At 48.5% G+C, this 15,695-nt stretch overlaps 1 protein-coding gene and 1 long non-coding RNA gene across 12 annotated transcripts in view; one reads left to right on the top strand and one right to left on the bottom strand.

Moving 5' to 3' along the window:
- The window catches only part of LOC135320032 (uncharacterized), a 285,059-nt gene that overhangs the window by 83,312 nt on the left and 186,052 nt on the right, over positions 1 to 15,695 (top strand). The gene's annotated exons all lie outside the window — the stretch shown is intronic.
- COBL (cordon-bleu WH2 repeat protein) overlaps positions 1 to 15,695 on the bottom strand; it is a 154,755-nt gene that overhangs the window by 60,573 nt on the left and 78,487 nt on the right. For 6 of the 11 annotated variants that reach the window (XM_064482333.1, XM_064482338.1, XM_064482334.1 and 3 more), the window contains 3 exons: positions 14,979 to 15,076; positions 13,504 to 13,575; positions 3,568 to 3,750 (listed from right to left, as the gene is read on the bottom strand). In XM_064482333.1, coding sequence (XP_064338403.1) covers positions 3,568 to 3,750; positions 13,504 to 13,575; positions 14,979 to 15,076 — 353 coding nt within the window. The remainder of the gene's footprint in view (positions 1 to 3,567; positions 3,751 to 13,503; positions 13,576 to 14,978; positions 15,077 to 15,695) is intronic. The other 5 variants (XM_064482336.1, XM_064482337.1, XM_064482340.1 and 2 more) reach the window with 1 other exon arrangement.

Raw genomic sequence — 15,695 nt, 5'->3', positions numbered from 1 at the left:
GCACAAGGTCCTGGTTTCAATCCCCAGTGCCTCCGTTAAGAGGAAAAAAATTAAACAAATACACCCTAGGAGTTTCCAAAAAAAAAAAAAAAATCGGGTAATGAATTCTGAGACAAAGATGACACTTTTTAAATGTTTCAGATGACCTGGAAGATGGCTGAAATTAGCTACCTTTAAGACTTGAGTGAGTAAACACAGTCCTCCCTCAGTATCGGTGGGGAGTTGGTGCCAGGACCCCGCTCAGGTCCCGAAATCCTGGGACGCTGAATTCCTTGTATAAGACGGTGGGTGGCATTTGCACATAACCTACACACGTTCTCCTGTGAACATGAACTCATCTCCAGAGTAATTATAATGATACCATATAATAAATGCTCTGTGAATAGTTGCCTGCAGACAGCAAATTCAAGTTTTGCTTTCTGAAACATTCGGGAAGTTTTTTTTTTTTTTCCCTGGATATTTTGGATCCATCATTGGTTAAATCTGAGGATGGAGAGCCCACGGAGCTGAAGGGTTCACCATACTGAATTTTTAATACTAGCTGGTAAGAAAAAAAGGTCCTTCGAAATATGAACATCTAAACATTCTCATTTTCTTATAAGCTGGCCATGTCCATGGAAATACTCCTTTGCTCCTGAGTCAGGATTTTCGTGTTGGGAACAGTTGCACAGAAATAAGGCTTTCCAAATAAGCCTCTTATCTTTACACGGAAGGAAGTTCAGGAAGAAGGAACTGACGTTCTTCCCCAACGATGACAATACATTTTTGGGTTCCTTTCCCAGAAATTACTAAATAACAAAATGCCTTTCATTTAAAAAAAAGGGGGGGGTGTGGGAAGCAGGTTCATAGTAAATGCTTAAATCAGATCCATCTGCCACTTGTATGTTTTTAAAAAGGAGATGGTTGCTGGGAGCCAATTTCTCCACTCATTCTGGGCCAAATAAAACTGATTTCAGTAAAAAAAAAAAAAGGTTTTATGGACTCAAAGGGAACTCTATTCATTCTGCAGGATACAGAGGACTATTTATTTTTCACTCAGAATTCCCGATTTTCTACTTAATATATTAAGTTTTCCCACTCACGCAGACTTGATCCACTCTGGAAAGCACGTTAAAATCTGGAAACCACACCTTCTCTGGATGGAAGAAAGTTTTAAAATGCTGACGCAGTTTGGAGACTGGACTGCATCCTACAGCACTAGGAAGATGCAACTCACTGGGAAAAAGCCTGAACGTTATCGATACCGGAGTTCACAATTTTCACCACTAAAGAAATACCCCTCCCATTCAGAGGCAACATGACATCCCCAGAGGTGGGCGGTTGAAAAACGATAAATTTACACAAATGCTTGTGTGTTATGAAGAAGTTCAGGATCTAACTCCCCCATCAAATTAGGGGTACATCGCAGACCCCCGGGAAGCAACTCTGTGTTCACTGTCTGCACTGTTCAGTCGTGTATGTGTGCAGCAAAATGATGGGTCGTTTGTGCCTACATTTCTTTCATCGAAAGACAGCTAAAATATGATGGAGGTCTCAAAATAAATTACAAAATGTTTCCCTATGACTTAATATCAAAAAACAAGCCCCGAAACAACCTAATCGAAAAATGGTCAGACCTGAACAGACATTTCTCCAAAGAAGACATCCAGATGGCCAACAGGCACACAAAAAGATGCCCAGTATCGCTAATTATCAGAGAAACGCAAATCGAAACTACCATAAGGGGTCACCTCACACCTGCCAGAATGGTCATCACTAAAATGTCTACAAATGACAAATGCTGGAGAGGGTGTGGAGAAAGGGGAGCCCTCCCACACTGCTGGTGGGAATGCAGTTTGGTGCAGCCACTGTGGAAAACAGTATGGAGATTCCTCAAAAGACTAGGAATAGACTTACCACATGACCCAGGAATCCCGCTCCTGGGCATATGTCCAGACGGAACTCTAATTTGAAAAGACACCTGCACCCCAATGTTCATAGCAGCACTATTTACAACAGCCAAGACAGGGAAGCAGCCTAAATGTCCATCAACAGATGACTGGATGAAAAAGCTGTGGTATACAGGTAATGGAATATTACTCAGCCATGAAAAAGAATTAAACACTGCCATTTGCAGCAACATGGATGGACCTGGAGATTACTATGCTTAGTGAAGTAAATCAGACAGAGAAAGATAAACATTATATGATGTCATTTATATGCGGACTCTAAAAAGTAATACAAATAAAGCTATTTGCAAAACAAAAAGAGACTCACAGACATAGAAAACAAACTTATGGTTACCAAAGGGGAGAGGCAGTGGGGCAAGGGACAAATTAGGGGCATGGGATTAACAGGAATGAACTATTGGACATAAAATAGGCAAACAGGGACCTACTGTAGGGCACAGGGAATCATTTTGTAAAACCCTACAGTGGAGCATAATCTGAAAAATCTGCACACCTGAAACATTGCAAATCCACCAGATTTCAGTTAAAAGAAAAAAGAGAACATGTGTAAGGTACGCAAAAATAAAATTTTCTTCTAAAATGGGTTGCATGACAGAATTTCGAGGGCTGTTGAGTGCAAAACCCTGCAGATGGGAAGAGGGTGTTGCTCGGAGACCTGCGACAAAGGACACCCCTGGAGGGAGTGGGAAGGATGACTGGTGGGCGGACAGATTGACACACGGACAGACAGACACCCGCGGCCGGAAAGGAAATGGAGTCAGGTGTCCGGACGCTGCCACAGAGCGACTGATGTGACTCTGAACCACGGCACAGGGGCCCCGCCTCCCCCTTGGAGGTGGCTTCTAACTCATTCTAAGGAAAGTCGGTTTATGAATAAGCCGGAAAGGGAGGAGGGGGCCTCGGCTAGCAGGTGTGTGACGCTGCAGACCGTGAGAAGCGGAGACGGTCCAGGTGATGCCACGGTGGAAAGAGCTGGAAGTCAGCTCCTGCCGGAGAGCCGCTGGGCTTAAATGTGCTCCGTGCGGTGTCCCTGCAGGAAGCCGGGAGGCGAGTGGCTGGGGGGACGTCTCTGCTCAATGAGGAATCACCCGTCCTGTCTTCTCTGCAGGTCAACCCGAATCTCAGTATCTCCCGCCCCACCCCCGGCCACACCCCACCCACATCTTTGTTTTTTTTTTTTTGCAGTGTTACATTTTCTAAGCCAGGAAAACTGTCATGTGTCCTGTCCCCTGGAAATTGAGAATGCAGCTTCACATGCAAACATCTCAGCTTTTCCCGGGGACGCGAGTCATACTGCGTGCCACCCCTGCCTTCTGCAAACTCCAGACTCCTCACCGTGCCTGCAGCTTTCCCAGTAAGCAAGCACGCCCCAAACTGCAGTGCTAAAAATAAAATCAGCGTTCATCAAAGATCATGCACCTCTCAGGACGCCTGGTGCAAAAACTGCCTCCGTCCTCCGCTAATGGAAGCAACGGGGCATCTCACCTTTACTTCTAAATAAAGTGGAGAAGATTCACCCGGGACCATCCTGTTGCCTCTAGAGGCACAAGCTGCAAGGATTCCCGCGCGTGCGTGTGCGTTCAGCAGGTGCACCGGCCCAGCTCCACCCCCCGCCTACCTTCTCCGATGCCTTGTCCTGCACCGGGGGCCCCGCCCGGGGCCCGGACGGAGGGGGAGGGGCTCGGCGCTTCTTTAGGTCCGACTTCACGGACACCCCGGAGATGCTGCTGAGAGAGAGGGATGGACCCAGCGTGGTGGAGCGGGAATTCACGGACGGGGAGTTTGGTGTCGTCAAGCAGCCCTGTCGGGGTGGGGGGGGGGGAGACAAACACAAACTCATGTCACCCTGAGATGTCTGCTGGTGCCTGAGGACCAGGCGCCCAGCCCCCCACCCAGACTTCCAGCATCGTTCCCGCTGGCGGGCTTGACTGCTCAAGCAAAACGCAGATCTTCACTTTCCTGTGAAAATGGCCCCAGAACCCGTTGCATGAGGTCACTGGTATGCGGTTTACTTTCCTCATCATGAAGGAGACGGCAGATCCCTGAGCGATCTGAACCTCTGGGAAGACCAGCTAAAACCGCAGAGTGGTCTTAACCAACCTGCAGATCGAACCAGCCTCTTGCAATTATTTTTAACTGATACCAAATCTACCCATCTTTTTTTTTAAACGTTACTTTTTACTGAAGTGTAGTTGATTTACAATGTTAGTTTCAGGTGTACGGCAGAGTGATTCACTTATACACAGACATACATATATATACATATATATATATATATTTTCAGATTCTTTTTATTGTATGTTATTCCAAGAAACTGAATAGAGTTCCCTGCACCTGTCATCAGAGCAAGCTCTCAGATGCTGAAAAGGGGCAGGAACGGACTGAGAAATACATTTCTCTGGGGAGCTGGGAAGGGAAGCCTGTCTTTACCATCTTAAGACGTCGTTCACCAGCTGCTAGGAAGGGACTTAAGTTTCTTGTAGCTCTGAGAAGTTACAATCAACAGTGCGCTGTGAAGCCTTTATGTGACCATCGAAGGCAGAACTTCACGATGGATGCGTAATAAACTGGAAATAAATTCACGAATTAATTGCTCCCACGGGGCAATGGCTATGCCCGGGGGAACAGACTAAAGGCACATATCTTTTTTTCCAACTTTCCTCCCCGCCCAGGTTCTGCTGAATACGAATGTTTAGCCAGAACTGGTCTATACAGTGTGGAAATATTTCTCCTCCCCACCCCACCCTCCACTCCCCCAGGCAGGCCAGTGGCAGGGTCCCCCGGCCCCTCTCCTAGATCCCAAAACACAAGAGTGTTTCTCAACCTTCAACCCACGGGCAGCCACAACCTTCTGGCTGCCCAGAGAATATCTGCGGTCTGAGCCCTGTTTCCTCATCTCCCCACTCCTGGAATGTGTACACAAGATGCAGAAAAAAAAAAATCCACAGAATCATTTGGGTGGAAACCCCGTTAAGGCTCAGCCACCGTTTGAGATGCTGGGTCACGGCCACATAAAACAGAAGGGCAAACCGAGAGTGCAGTGCATGTAGCCTGGGGTCAAGGCCGCCGGCCAGCGCCCTCCCGTTCCGGTTTTGGCGTTTCTCCGGCTACAAAGCGGCCACGTTCCATGAGGCACAGACCACAGCTTGCCCGCAGGAGGGGTCTGGGTTCCTGTTTCTGTCCAAACTGGTCAATAACATTTTTTTTTTTTAAAATATCAAGTCCTTTTCTGGTAGGGGCGTGAGTCATGCGTTCTTACAAAGTTTGGTGACGAAATTCGCAGATTTTTGCTTCTCATGGTCACACCAGATTTTCTCAGGAGTTTTTCTCCCATGAGTGAAGCCCAGGAAATCCTTCAGAAAAAGCAGTGGCCCATGAAGATTAAAGGGGAAAAGCCAAGAGGTGGTGGGACTTAAGACTGCGGGGTGCACCCCCCGGCACCCCCAGACATGGTGCCGTCCGCCGGAGGGCCAGTCACATGGGAACCAGTGCCAGTGCGACACTCGGTGTGTCCACCACCGCTGAGCGCCCATGAATTTATTACTCACTATAAAACAATAATTTGATGCCGTCCCATGCACACGGCTGGCAACAGAGGACCACAAAAGAGAATAAACACGCCAGGATCTGAGCGTCAGGAAATGAGAGCAACTGCGTCCGCGACGCCTGGATTTTTCCCATAATTTCAAATTTAAAAAATACACCACTAATGGTTTCTGTCTCAAAGGGATTCCTTATCTCAGCGAGTCCTCTTCTCCGTCTCTGCGGTCGTCACCACAGCCGTGGGACGTGTGTGCTGGCCGGGACGACAGTTCTGTACACGTTCCCGCGGCCCCGAGCATCTCTGGGGGAGCCGTGCAGACCCGAGCGCGGGTCCTCGGCAGCCCCCTGCGCTCCCGGGGGCGGGTGCGTGGCGGTCCCAGCCCATCGGGAACGTGACTGCAGGCGGGGGACACTGCTGTGATGGCCCAGGGCCCCGTATCACCCTGGGGAAGGCTCTGGGGGGCTGGGTGTCCCCAGAATGGCTCTGGAAGGATTTCATGTAACTTTCTCTCTTTTTCTTCCTTCCTTCCTTCCTTCCTTCCTCTTTCTTCCTTCCTTTCTTCTTTCTTTCTCTTTCTTTCTCTCTCTTTTCTTTCTTTTCTTTTCTCTCTTTCTCTTTCTTCCTCCCTTCCTCCCTTCCTTCCCTCGCTGTGGCTTTTATCATATCGTGCTACAGCCGTCCCACACCCACTTTGCAGAGAGTTTCTATTACAAACAGATCTTGGATTTAGCCTATTCTGCGTCTATGACCATGACCATGACTTTTATCCTTCCGGTGGGTCACGTGGTGAATCCCACTGATCGATCTGCAGATGCTAAACCATCCTGTGCCCCTGGAGCGAATCCGACTTGATCGCAGCGCACAACCCTTTTCAATGCACTTGACTGGCTAGCATTCTGCTGAGGATTTCTGCATCCGGGTCCATCAGGGACACTGACCTGTAAATGTCCTTCCTCGGGGTGTCCTTGTCCGAATCTGGTATCAGGGTAACGCTGGCCTCAGAAGATGGGTCTGGAAGAGTCCCTTCCTCTTCTATTTTTTGGAAGAGTGTTAGAAGGACTGGTACTAACCCTTCTTTGAATGTTTGATGCACGTCCCCAGTGAAGCCGTGTCTGCTCCTGGGTTTTTGCCTGTTGGAGCCCCTACCGTTTTAAATAGAAGCCCTAAGTAGGAAGCCTGAGGGTGGGGGGGCTGTTTGCTGGGTCTAACAAGGAGAAGGCCAGTTGGTTACGCCCCACGCTGGGACGGACCGCCCCTTTATGGGGGTGCCCACGGCCAGCCTTCCAGACCCCCTTGCGCCCACGTTCAGCTCCGAAGCGACGCCATAGCTTTATTCTGGGATGAAACACGCTGAACGCAGACTCAGTCCCCCTTGGCTCAGCGGACTTCTGGGTCCTGCCCGACTCCCAACACCCGGAGTTTGACTTGCAAGCGTCACCGACAGCAGGGACACGCACGTGGAGCCCGCGTCTCCTCCTCCTGGCCACGGCACCCTCACCTCCTGTCTCGGTTTCTCAAGAATGAAGTGAACATCCTGTCCCCGTCCGTGCACATCTAACTCGTTCCTGTAGAGCACAGCATCCTCACGACGGCAGAGTCTCCGCTCCGTGAGACGCGGACCCCGCACAGCCGCCGAGAATAGAGGGGAGCTCCCCGCCTCCGTGGACCTTCCCGGGCAGGAGCCACGGGCCCCACGCGGTACGGAGGGGCTTTGAGAGCCGCAGGTGACAGGCACGTCGAGCTAACACGTGTCACAGGTCCAGCGGAGCGGCCCGTGTCCCCGCCTCTGTACAGCATCACTTACGAAAACCATCAGCATCGCAGGCAGGACCGTGAAGCGTCTCCCGCCGGCCGCAGTGGTGCCCTCTGACGCTGGCCCCCATCATAGGACTGGGTGGGCACTATTAGACAGAAATCCCAGGATGCTAGAGAAAATGAATCGGCGACAAACCAGAGGGGGAATGGCACGACATATGTATTCTTATAGCTCGACCAAGACACTCTGATCAAATACCCACCTATGTCTGGAGTTACAGCATTTTTTTTTTCAAGCCAAGGAGGCAAAAACATTCCTTTCTTACCTTTAAATTTTTGGGGGGTTTTCTCCCTTTAAAAAACAAAAAAATCTCCTCGGAATGTCTAAACAGTAGTGACACCCAAGTTTATCGAATGATTGCAGCCTGAAGTTCAGCGTGAACATTTCTGAAACGGGGAATTTCTGAAAGCTGAGCTCAAGCGTCTCCTCCGGAAGGGGACGCCAGGCTGGCCCGGGTCACCCAGCGGGGAACGTCGCAGGGTGAGTACCGGGCTGTACTGGAGGCTGTCGCTCTGAAGAGCTACGCCGATGATGTAATGACGGACCCACAGTGTATCGTCTGGGCGACCAACACTCCTCGGCGGGCAAACACGGGCACCCACCGCACACCGGGGCCGGGCGCCTCGGTTCCCAGCGCGGAGCATCCCCGGGGCGCTCCCTGGAGATGGCCAATCACAGGCAGGGGAGGTCGGACAGGGATCTGCGGGTGGGACCCAAGCATCCTCCTCCTTTGCTCCCCGCACTGCCCCCCACATTCTGTCCTTCCTCGTCCATTTGTTCTCAACATTTACATCTTAGTCTATGAACCAAGATTCAGACGCTAGAAAACAAATCATTACGCACCCTTCCAGGACATAATGAGAACATCGTGCACCGTTTATGGACAACCGTTTACAGAGCAGCATTTGGTCTGAACTCAGCACAGGCACCTTCTTTCCATCTGGAACCTGTGGCCTCCACCCCGGCCTCTGCCTTCAGACACCCAGGAGGTCAGTCTGGATCCCTGAGGTCACTGGGCCCACATCTGCCACCCAGGGGGCTGAGCACAGTGCTTCCCTGTCCTTAGTGGGGACGACAGAGGTCGCATGTGGGTCCCAGCCTTACAGACCATCTCCCTGGACAGAACACCAGCCCTTTTGTACTTGGGGAGGGGGCTCCAGCTTTCCATCTGGGCTGAGATTCTGGAAAAGTCTGTCCAGAATCCCGGAGGAGGTTCCCAGGATGGGAGGAGGAGGGGAGGGAGTGCCTGGGGGACCGTCTTAGGCCGAGTGTGGTGAGGCCACGGCCCCAGCGAGCAGGGATGTGCCCAGCCAGGACCCCCTTCGGAGACCCTCACTCCGCTTGCTAAGCCAGAGAGGCGGCCAGAGGGGAGGCCGCGGGCGATGCTGGAGGTGGGGAGGCCGGGAGGCCTCGGGAGTGGTGCGATTCTGCACGTGCTCTGAAGGCGGCCGACAGGATCTGAGCGGGACCACAGATGGAGTGCGGGGAGCCGAGGAGGCCAAGGGGACCCCGAGCTGGGGCTGAGTCACCGTGATGACAGGGCTGCATTTCCCGAGACGGGGAAGGGCGTGGAGGGATGTGGTGGTGGTGGGGGTGGAGGTCTGTTTCTCTCTGCTGCCCGGTTTCAAAAGCATCTTAAACGCCACTCACTCCACCGACCCGCGTGCAGGCAAGCGGGGTCCTACTGTCCTGTGCTGGTGCATCAAAAAGCAGCCGATGGTCACAAAGGCCATGCAGACATTAGGAAAAAAAACATACTCCCCTTTTAAAGGAAATTATGAAAATCAGTACTCTGAAAGGGACTTTTTTTTTTCTTTTTCTTTTTTTTTTAACCACTTATGGCTACAAACGTTAAATTCTCAGCCAAGCGGTTAAAAATTTACGGTCCTCCTTTTTTTTTAAAAAATATATTTATTTTTATTTTATTTACTTTTTTGAAGGGGGAAGGTAATTAGGTTTATTTATTCTTCTAATGGAGGTACTAGAAATTGAACCCAGGACCTCAAGCATGCTAAGCATGCGCTCTACCAGTTGAGCTATGCCCTCCCCCCTCCTTTTCCCTTTGAGAACCAACTCTTCCAGCCAACTTTTCAGATTCTAGTTATATTGTTCTGTTCCCATTCGAAGAATCCAATGTTTTGGGGGAAAAAAAATCATTGAAGCTTTAGTAACAAAACCTGCCTCTCATAGTTTCCAGATTCGCATTAGACAGCATGTGATAGGAAACCTTGAAAAAAATTACTTTTAATGGGCAAACAGGTATGCAAAGAACGCAGGGTCATTTTTCTAAATTGCATTTTAGGGTCTGTCCCCTTTCCAGTCTTTGATACAAGTTTCACATGCAAGACACTGGATTAGGAATGAGAAACTGACTGGCTATGGTAAGTGTGTCATCTGTCGCTGTTGTCACAAGGCTTCAGGAAAGCAATGTGGTCACATTTATTGTCCTGAAAGCCCCTGAACCGTCTCAGACCCTCTGATTCCCGAACACCTTTGCAAGTCTCTTCTAGAAGGAAAACCCTCCAAATGAAAATAGGCTTCGGTTGCAAAGATGGTCCCCACATTATTTATGATCCCAGAGAAAAGAAACCACAGGAACAGGACAGAGGGAGGCACCGACGTCCACGCCCTGCGCCTGGTGGCCGTTCAATGTCCCGTAACCCCCGTGGGAGCCCTGGGGGCGATGCTTACAAACCCACCTCCATGGGGTGGTACCCGCTCAGGTCAGAATCCAGTTTCAAGGAAGCAGACACAAAAGCCACACTTTTCCGTCTTCACGGACCATCACACCACCTTTTACAAAACGATGGAGGGACCGTGCTGGAGCAGAACAAGTTGCCACTGACACGATGCTAAATGGAAAAGGCACAGGAAACGCTCAGGAGAACACAAAGGAGCAAGAACTCCATGGTGGGCTGCGGGCACGCCACGTGGCTCTCCCACTCCACCTGGAAAACGCCCCACCTGCGTATTTACAATGTATTTTGTAATTCTGACTATGACACGTGTGGAAGGTACAAGCGACGTTTTGAAAATCTCTCTCCCAAACTGACTTGTGAGCAATGTCAGTTCCAGATCACAAACGTCGCTCAGCCCTTGGCATGTGTTTTTCCTGCTCTCAATTTGGGGGTGTTTCAGAGACGGCGAATTTTAGCTTTTCCGGGCCAGGACGGTGGCATTTCAGCCGGACGGGCAGTGCTTGTGGAAATACTGACCCCTTGTGGCGGGATGGACTTGACACACATTTCTGGGGCACGGGCTCTTTATAATAATGCACTGGGGACAGGGGACAATGGGCCGTGCAGGGTGCATAGAAGTGCGGGCTCTCGGGTTGTAAGCATGGGACTCGGGGCACGAAATCATGGACTCTGCTTTACAACTTAGTTTTAAATAACTTTTTCTAAAAGTGTCACAGTACTCATGGGCATCCTTCTAAACTTCTGGGCTCCTTAATCGCTGGACCCCAATACCGCAGCCCCTATCCGGGCCAGGTGACTCTGTGGGGACACGTCAGCTTGGACCCCAGAGAATATTGCAGCTTTGGACAGAGACTCGCTTCCAAACACAGTGAACACCTTCTTCTATTTGAAAGAAGCAAACATGAGGTGATGGGGTACTTCCAGGACTGCCTTAATGGGGGGGGGAATGGCCCAATTTCTTAGCTAATTAGTTAATTAATTAGTCAATTAATTAGTCAATTAGCCAAGCAATTAGTTAGTTAATTTTAATGGTGATACTGGAGATGGAACCCAAGACCTCGTGCGTGCTAAGCACGTGCTCCACCACTGAGCTACACCCTCCCCTCTAGACAATTAAAAAAAAAAATTGAAGCAACGATTTTTTTTCAAATCATTCACCATTTTACCTTTACGCTAACAAGCAACATGATGGTATCCAATACGGCTGACACATACATTTTAGACTGGTCCAATTTATAGCATTTAAATGAAGGCAAAAAACATTCAGCCCCTTACAGTGCATGTTACAATCGGCCCAAAGTCAGACTGAGAACAGAAGCAGGATTAGAACTCGGGTCCCTTTGCTCCTGCTTCACAGCATTATTTTCCACGCCAGCCAACGGCACGGGATGTGTGTGTGTGTGTGTGTTTGTGTGGCATTTGTGGGCGCTGGATTGCAAACGGGCTCGGATGCCTTGTTCCATCAATGCACACAGTTCATCCTGCTGTGTACGTGACGCAGGCAAAGATCAGTTGGTGGGGACAGAGACCTGAGGGCCACTCCCACCACCCACCGGGATGGGGTCCCCTCCATGTGTCTCGGGGTCTGGATGTGTGCTTATGAGAAGGGACAGTTTCCTGGAAAATGCAGACTTCCCGGAAAACTGCTTGACATGATTTTTGAGGTGACTGTTTTCACCATGACTCAAGGATCCTTCGATTAAGAAAACGAGGACATAGCAGGGAGGGTGTAGCTCAAGGCGTAGAGTGCGTGCTTAGCATGCATGAGGTCCTGGGTCCAATCCCCAGCACCTGCTCTAAAGGTAAATCAATGAATAAAGCTAAGTACTTCCCAGCACCAAAAATAAAATAAAGGAAAAGAAAAAGAAAATGAAGACTTATCTTGGAATAGAGTGAATGTCAGTTTACATAAAAGTAATCTATCCAGGAAAGATCTGATTACTGTGGCCATTTATATTAGGAGCAGTTTTTAAAAATACAGATCTATTCTCTTCAGACTCTTCAAATTACGGATATAAGGAACCGGTTGCATTTTCTCAAGGAAAAATAAAAAATAATGCCCAGAGAGTTTCTAATGAAGCTCTGATCCAATTTACTCACCATCTCGGGAAGCTTCTAAAGGGGTGAGTGGAGCCCTATGACGGCTCAGCCTTACAAGGATGCTGCTGGGTGGGTGGCGCTGTGCCCATTACACAGATGAGGAAAGTGGAGACACAGAGGTCCCCTGTGCCGTGTGGGACTGAAAGCTCGGCTCTCCGCCGCGAGGGCAGACGCCTTCACTTAGCCAGACGTCAGCGGCTTGGGGGAAACTTACAAAAACAGGAGAAGTGCTCTTAAGAAGCGTTACATCACCAACACGCTTGACAGACGAGAAGGTAATAGCGAACGTGAATAAGACGTAGTGGACATAAAGAAATAGAAACACGAACAGACAACGCCTCGGGAAACAGAAATCGACATCAACAGATCTGATCAGCCACATGGCTTCTGGAAGTGGGGACTGTGCATCAGGAAGGCTGTGCTCATGTCCCGTCCAGAGGGAATGCTAATTCAAAAAGATACACACACCCCGATGTTCATAGCAGCACTATTTAGAATAGCCAAGACATGGAAACAGCCTAAATGTCCATGGACAAATGTATTTATACAATGGAATACTACTCAGCCATGAAAAAGGACGAAATCATGCCACTTGCAGCTACATGGATGGACCTGGAGATGGTCATTCTAAGTGAAGTCAGCCAGAAAGAGAAAGACAAATATTTACTTACTAAAAAAATGGGACAAATGAGCTTATTTAGAGTGACAGAATAGAACACAAACTTGTGGTTACCAGAGCGGGAAAGAGTGGGACAGAGGGATAAACTGGGAGTTGGGGATTCACAGATACGAACTGCTACATATAAAACAAATAAACAACAAGGTCCTACTGTACAGCACAGGGAACTCTATTCAATACCTCGTAATAGCCTATAACGAAAAATAATCTGAAAAGTATGTATGTATGACTGAATCACTATGCCGTACACCAGAAATTAACACAACACTGTAAACCGACTATACTTCAATAAAAATGAATGAATGAATGAATGAACGAATGAATAAATAAAATACTCTTTCAATAGATAGTTGCAGAATTTAAGAAACACATGTGAGGCTCCAACACCATCCACTGCTCCTGAGAATGCAGCGGGGGCCGCTCCAGATTAACTGCCCCCCGTTGACCCTAACAAAGGACCCTCCTGATTATGCTGCCTGGGGGGGTGGCGGGGAGAAGGAGAAATTAAAATATTCCACATCCTTCCAAAATAACATGGGGAAGTGGAAAAGAAGCCACATGAAGCTCTGTGCATCTATCTGGACTGGAAAAAAAAAAAAAAAACCCAAGAAACCAAAACCAACTACACCGATGGATAATTTTGTTCTCTGGAAGATCGTGCGAAGCTGGGAGAAGCTGCCGGGTTAGCGGAAGCCCCTGCAGATGTTAGTACTCACATTGGAGCCCCTTCTCAGCGTGGACTTGGCCTCCTCATCGCTGTCTGCCCCTGGCTGCCCGATCTGCGGGGCCTGGAACACAAGCACGTGCTCTGCGTCACCTCCAGGTGACTGCAGGTTCCCACAGACCATCCTCGGCAACTGCTAACGCAAAGCCCACCAGCCCGCCCCGCCCCCCGCAAGGCTGCGGCATCTGCACAAACAGCGGTGGGCCCCCGGCCATGTCCCTCAGCCCCTCACCGGTGCTCACGGACCTGAAAACCCCAATTTTAAATTCATGACTTGTGAGTATGAGTTTTCGTCCTCTCTTTTGCCCCCAAAGCATCACTGTTGCTTAGAAGCAAGATGGACCCAGAAGTGGGACTGAGCGGGTGAGTCAGCTCACAAAACGATCAATGAAGTAGGTTTTCTACGTTTTAATGATTTGAGAATTTCTGTTTTAAATTCCGTTGATCACTGATTGGGTGTACGTGGAAATAACTCACTAAATATCTCACTCTCTATCCATAAAAGGTGATCCGTAATGACACATTACTGTCCTTGCTTAAAAGAAGGCTTTTCTTGATCGTGAGGGGACCTCCAGCCAGGGGTCACTAGAAAACACAGCTCCGGGGCCCCAACCTGACCTCCCACGTGACAACCTTTGGGGCCATGACCCACGAATCTAATTGTTAAATCCGGTCATAAGGTGACTCGAATGTACTTCCCAGAACTACTGTGTTAGGAGAATAAATAATGTCAAAATGACACAAAATTATCACATTTTAAAAAAACATTAAGATACCAAACTTTGAAAGCAAAGAAAGACTCACAGACATAGAAAACAAACTTACGGTTAAGAGGAAAAAGGGTGATGGGGGGAAGGATAAATTAGGAGTTTAAGATTAACAGATAAACACTACTGTATATAAAAGAGAGGAACAACAAAGACGTACAGCGAAGCTCAAAGAACTATCCTCAGGACTTTGTAATAACATAACGGAAAAGAATTTGAAAAAGAATATATATGTATGTTTGTGTAACCGAGTCACATTGCTGTATGCCTGAAACGAACACATTTTAAGTCAAATGTGCTTCCATTTAAAAAATGTGAAAAAAAAAAAAAAAACCGAAACACCCAAAGAAAAAATATTTGCGTTCATCTACTTCAGCCAAAATGACATCCTTTTAAGTATATCCTCTACGGAGATTTTATACACACATATCCGTTTTTTTTTTTCCTTTAAGGATATAAGACTCACTTGAGTTTTAAATGTCACGATACTTCTCCATTCTTAATATTCTGCTTCCCTGAGACATTTGTAGTCTATCTGGCACCAGGGAATTTTAGAAATTGTTCAGAAAATACTCCTTTTTCCGTGAAGGAATTAACATTCCTAAGCATCGCCAGAAAAATGCCAAGATCGGCCGAGGACACACATCTCAAGAAACCATCTTTACATCGCGGAGAAACAAACGAGTGTTTGATCAATTACCTTACTGCTGCTTCTTTTATTAACTTTGAAAAATCCCAGAATTTTTTTCTTCTCTTTATCTGTCTCATCGCTGCCAAAGGATGATTTTCTAAAGGTTTCTAGGGGAAAAAAAAAAAAAAAGGAAAGAAAAAAGAATGAAGTTACTTTTTGGCACAGGAAACAAGAGATTACACGCTTCCCTTCAAAAATCTCGACAAACGAATCCTCCACGCTCAAACTTGATTCTGGTGCTGAGAAGACACGAAAACCATCAGCGAGTTCTTTCAAAGCATTTCGAGCCACCTCAAAGCCTCCGACTGGGTTGATGACATCGCTGAAGGGTTTCGCAACCTTTAGTGACGGTGGTGGCATTTCTTTCAGGCTGTGGTTGCAGCCCGCACGGAAACAAAAAAACCAACCAGTACATCAAAACGTTCCTGGGCTGTCCTGTCCACCAGAAAAATAAAGTGACTGTGTGTGTCATTTTACCTTCTCTTAACAGCTGTGTCAAAAAGAACCAGAGGAGGAGAGGTTAAGGGCGCCAAGGTGTGGGCATACTGCTTCTCCACTCCAAGCCTCAGTTTGCCCATCTGCAGATTGGGGCTGAACCACATCCCAGTGCCACGCCGGCTACTGCTGACCTGCTTCCCTGATTTCCAGACTCTCCCCCAAGGTGCACGGCTTCGGCCAGAGGAGAAAGGATGCAGGGGTTTCTGAAGGCCTGAAAGATGAACTTCC

The sequence above is a fragment of the Camelus dromedarius genome, chromosome 35, assembly GCF_036321535.1.
Source record: "Camelus dromedarius isolate mCamDro1 chromosome 35, mCamDro1.pat, whole genome shotgun sequence".
In the NCBI taxonomy this organism is placed as follows: domain Eukaryota; kingdom Metazoa; phylum Chordata; class Mammalia; order Artiodactyla; family Camelidae; genus Camelus; species Camelus dromedarius.
This window is presented reverse-complemented; position numbering and strand designations above follow the sequence as displayed.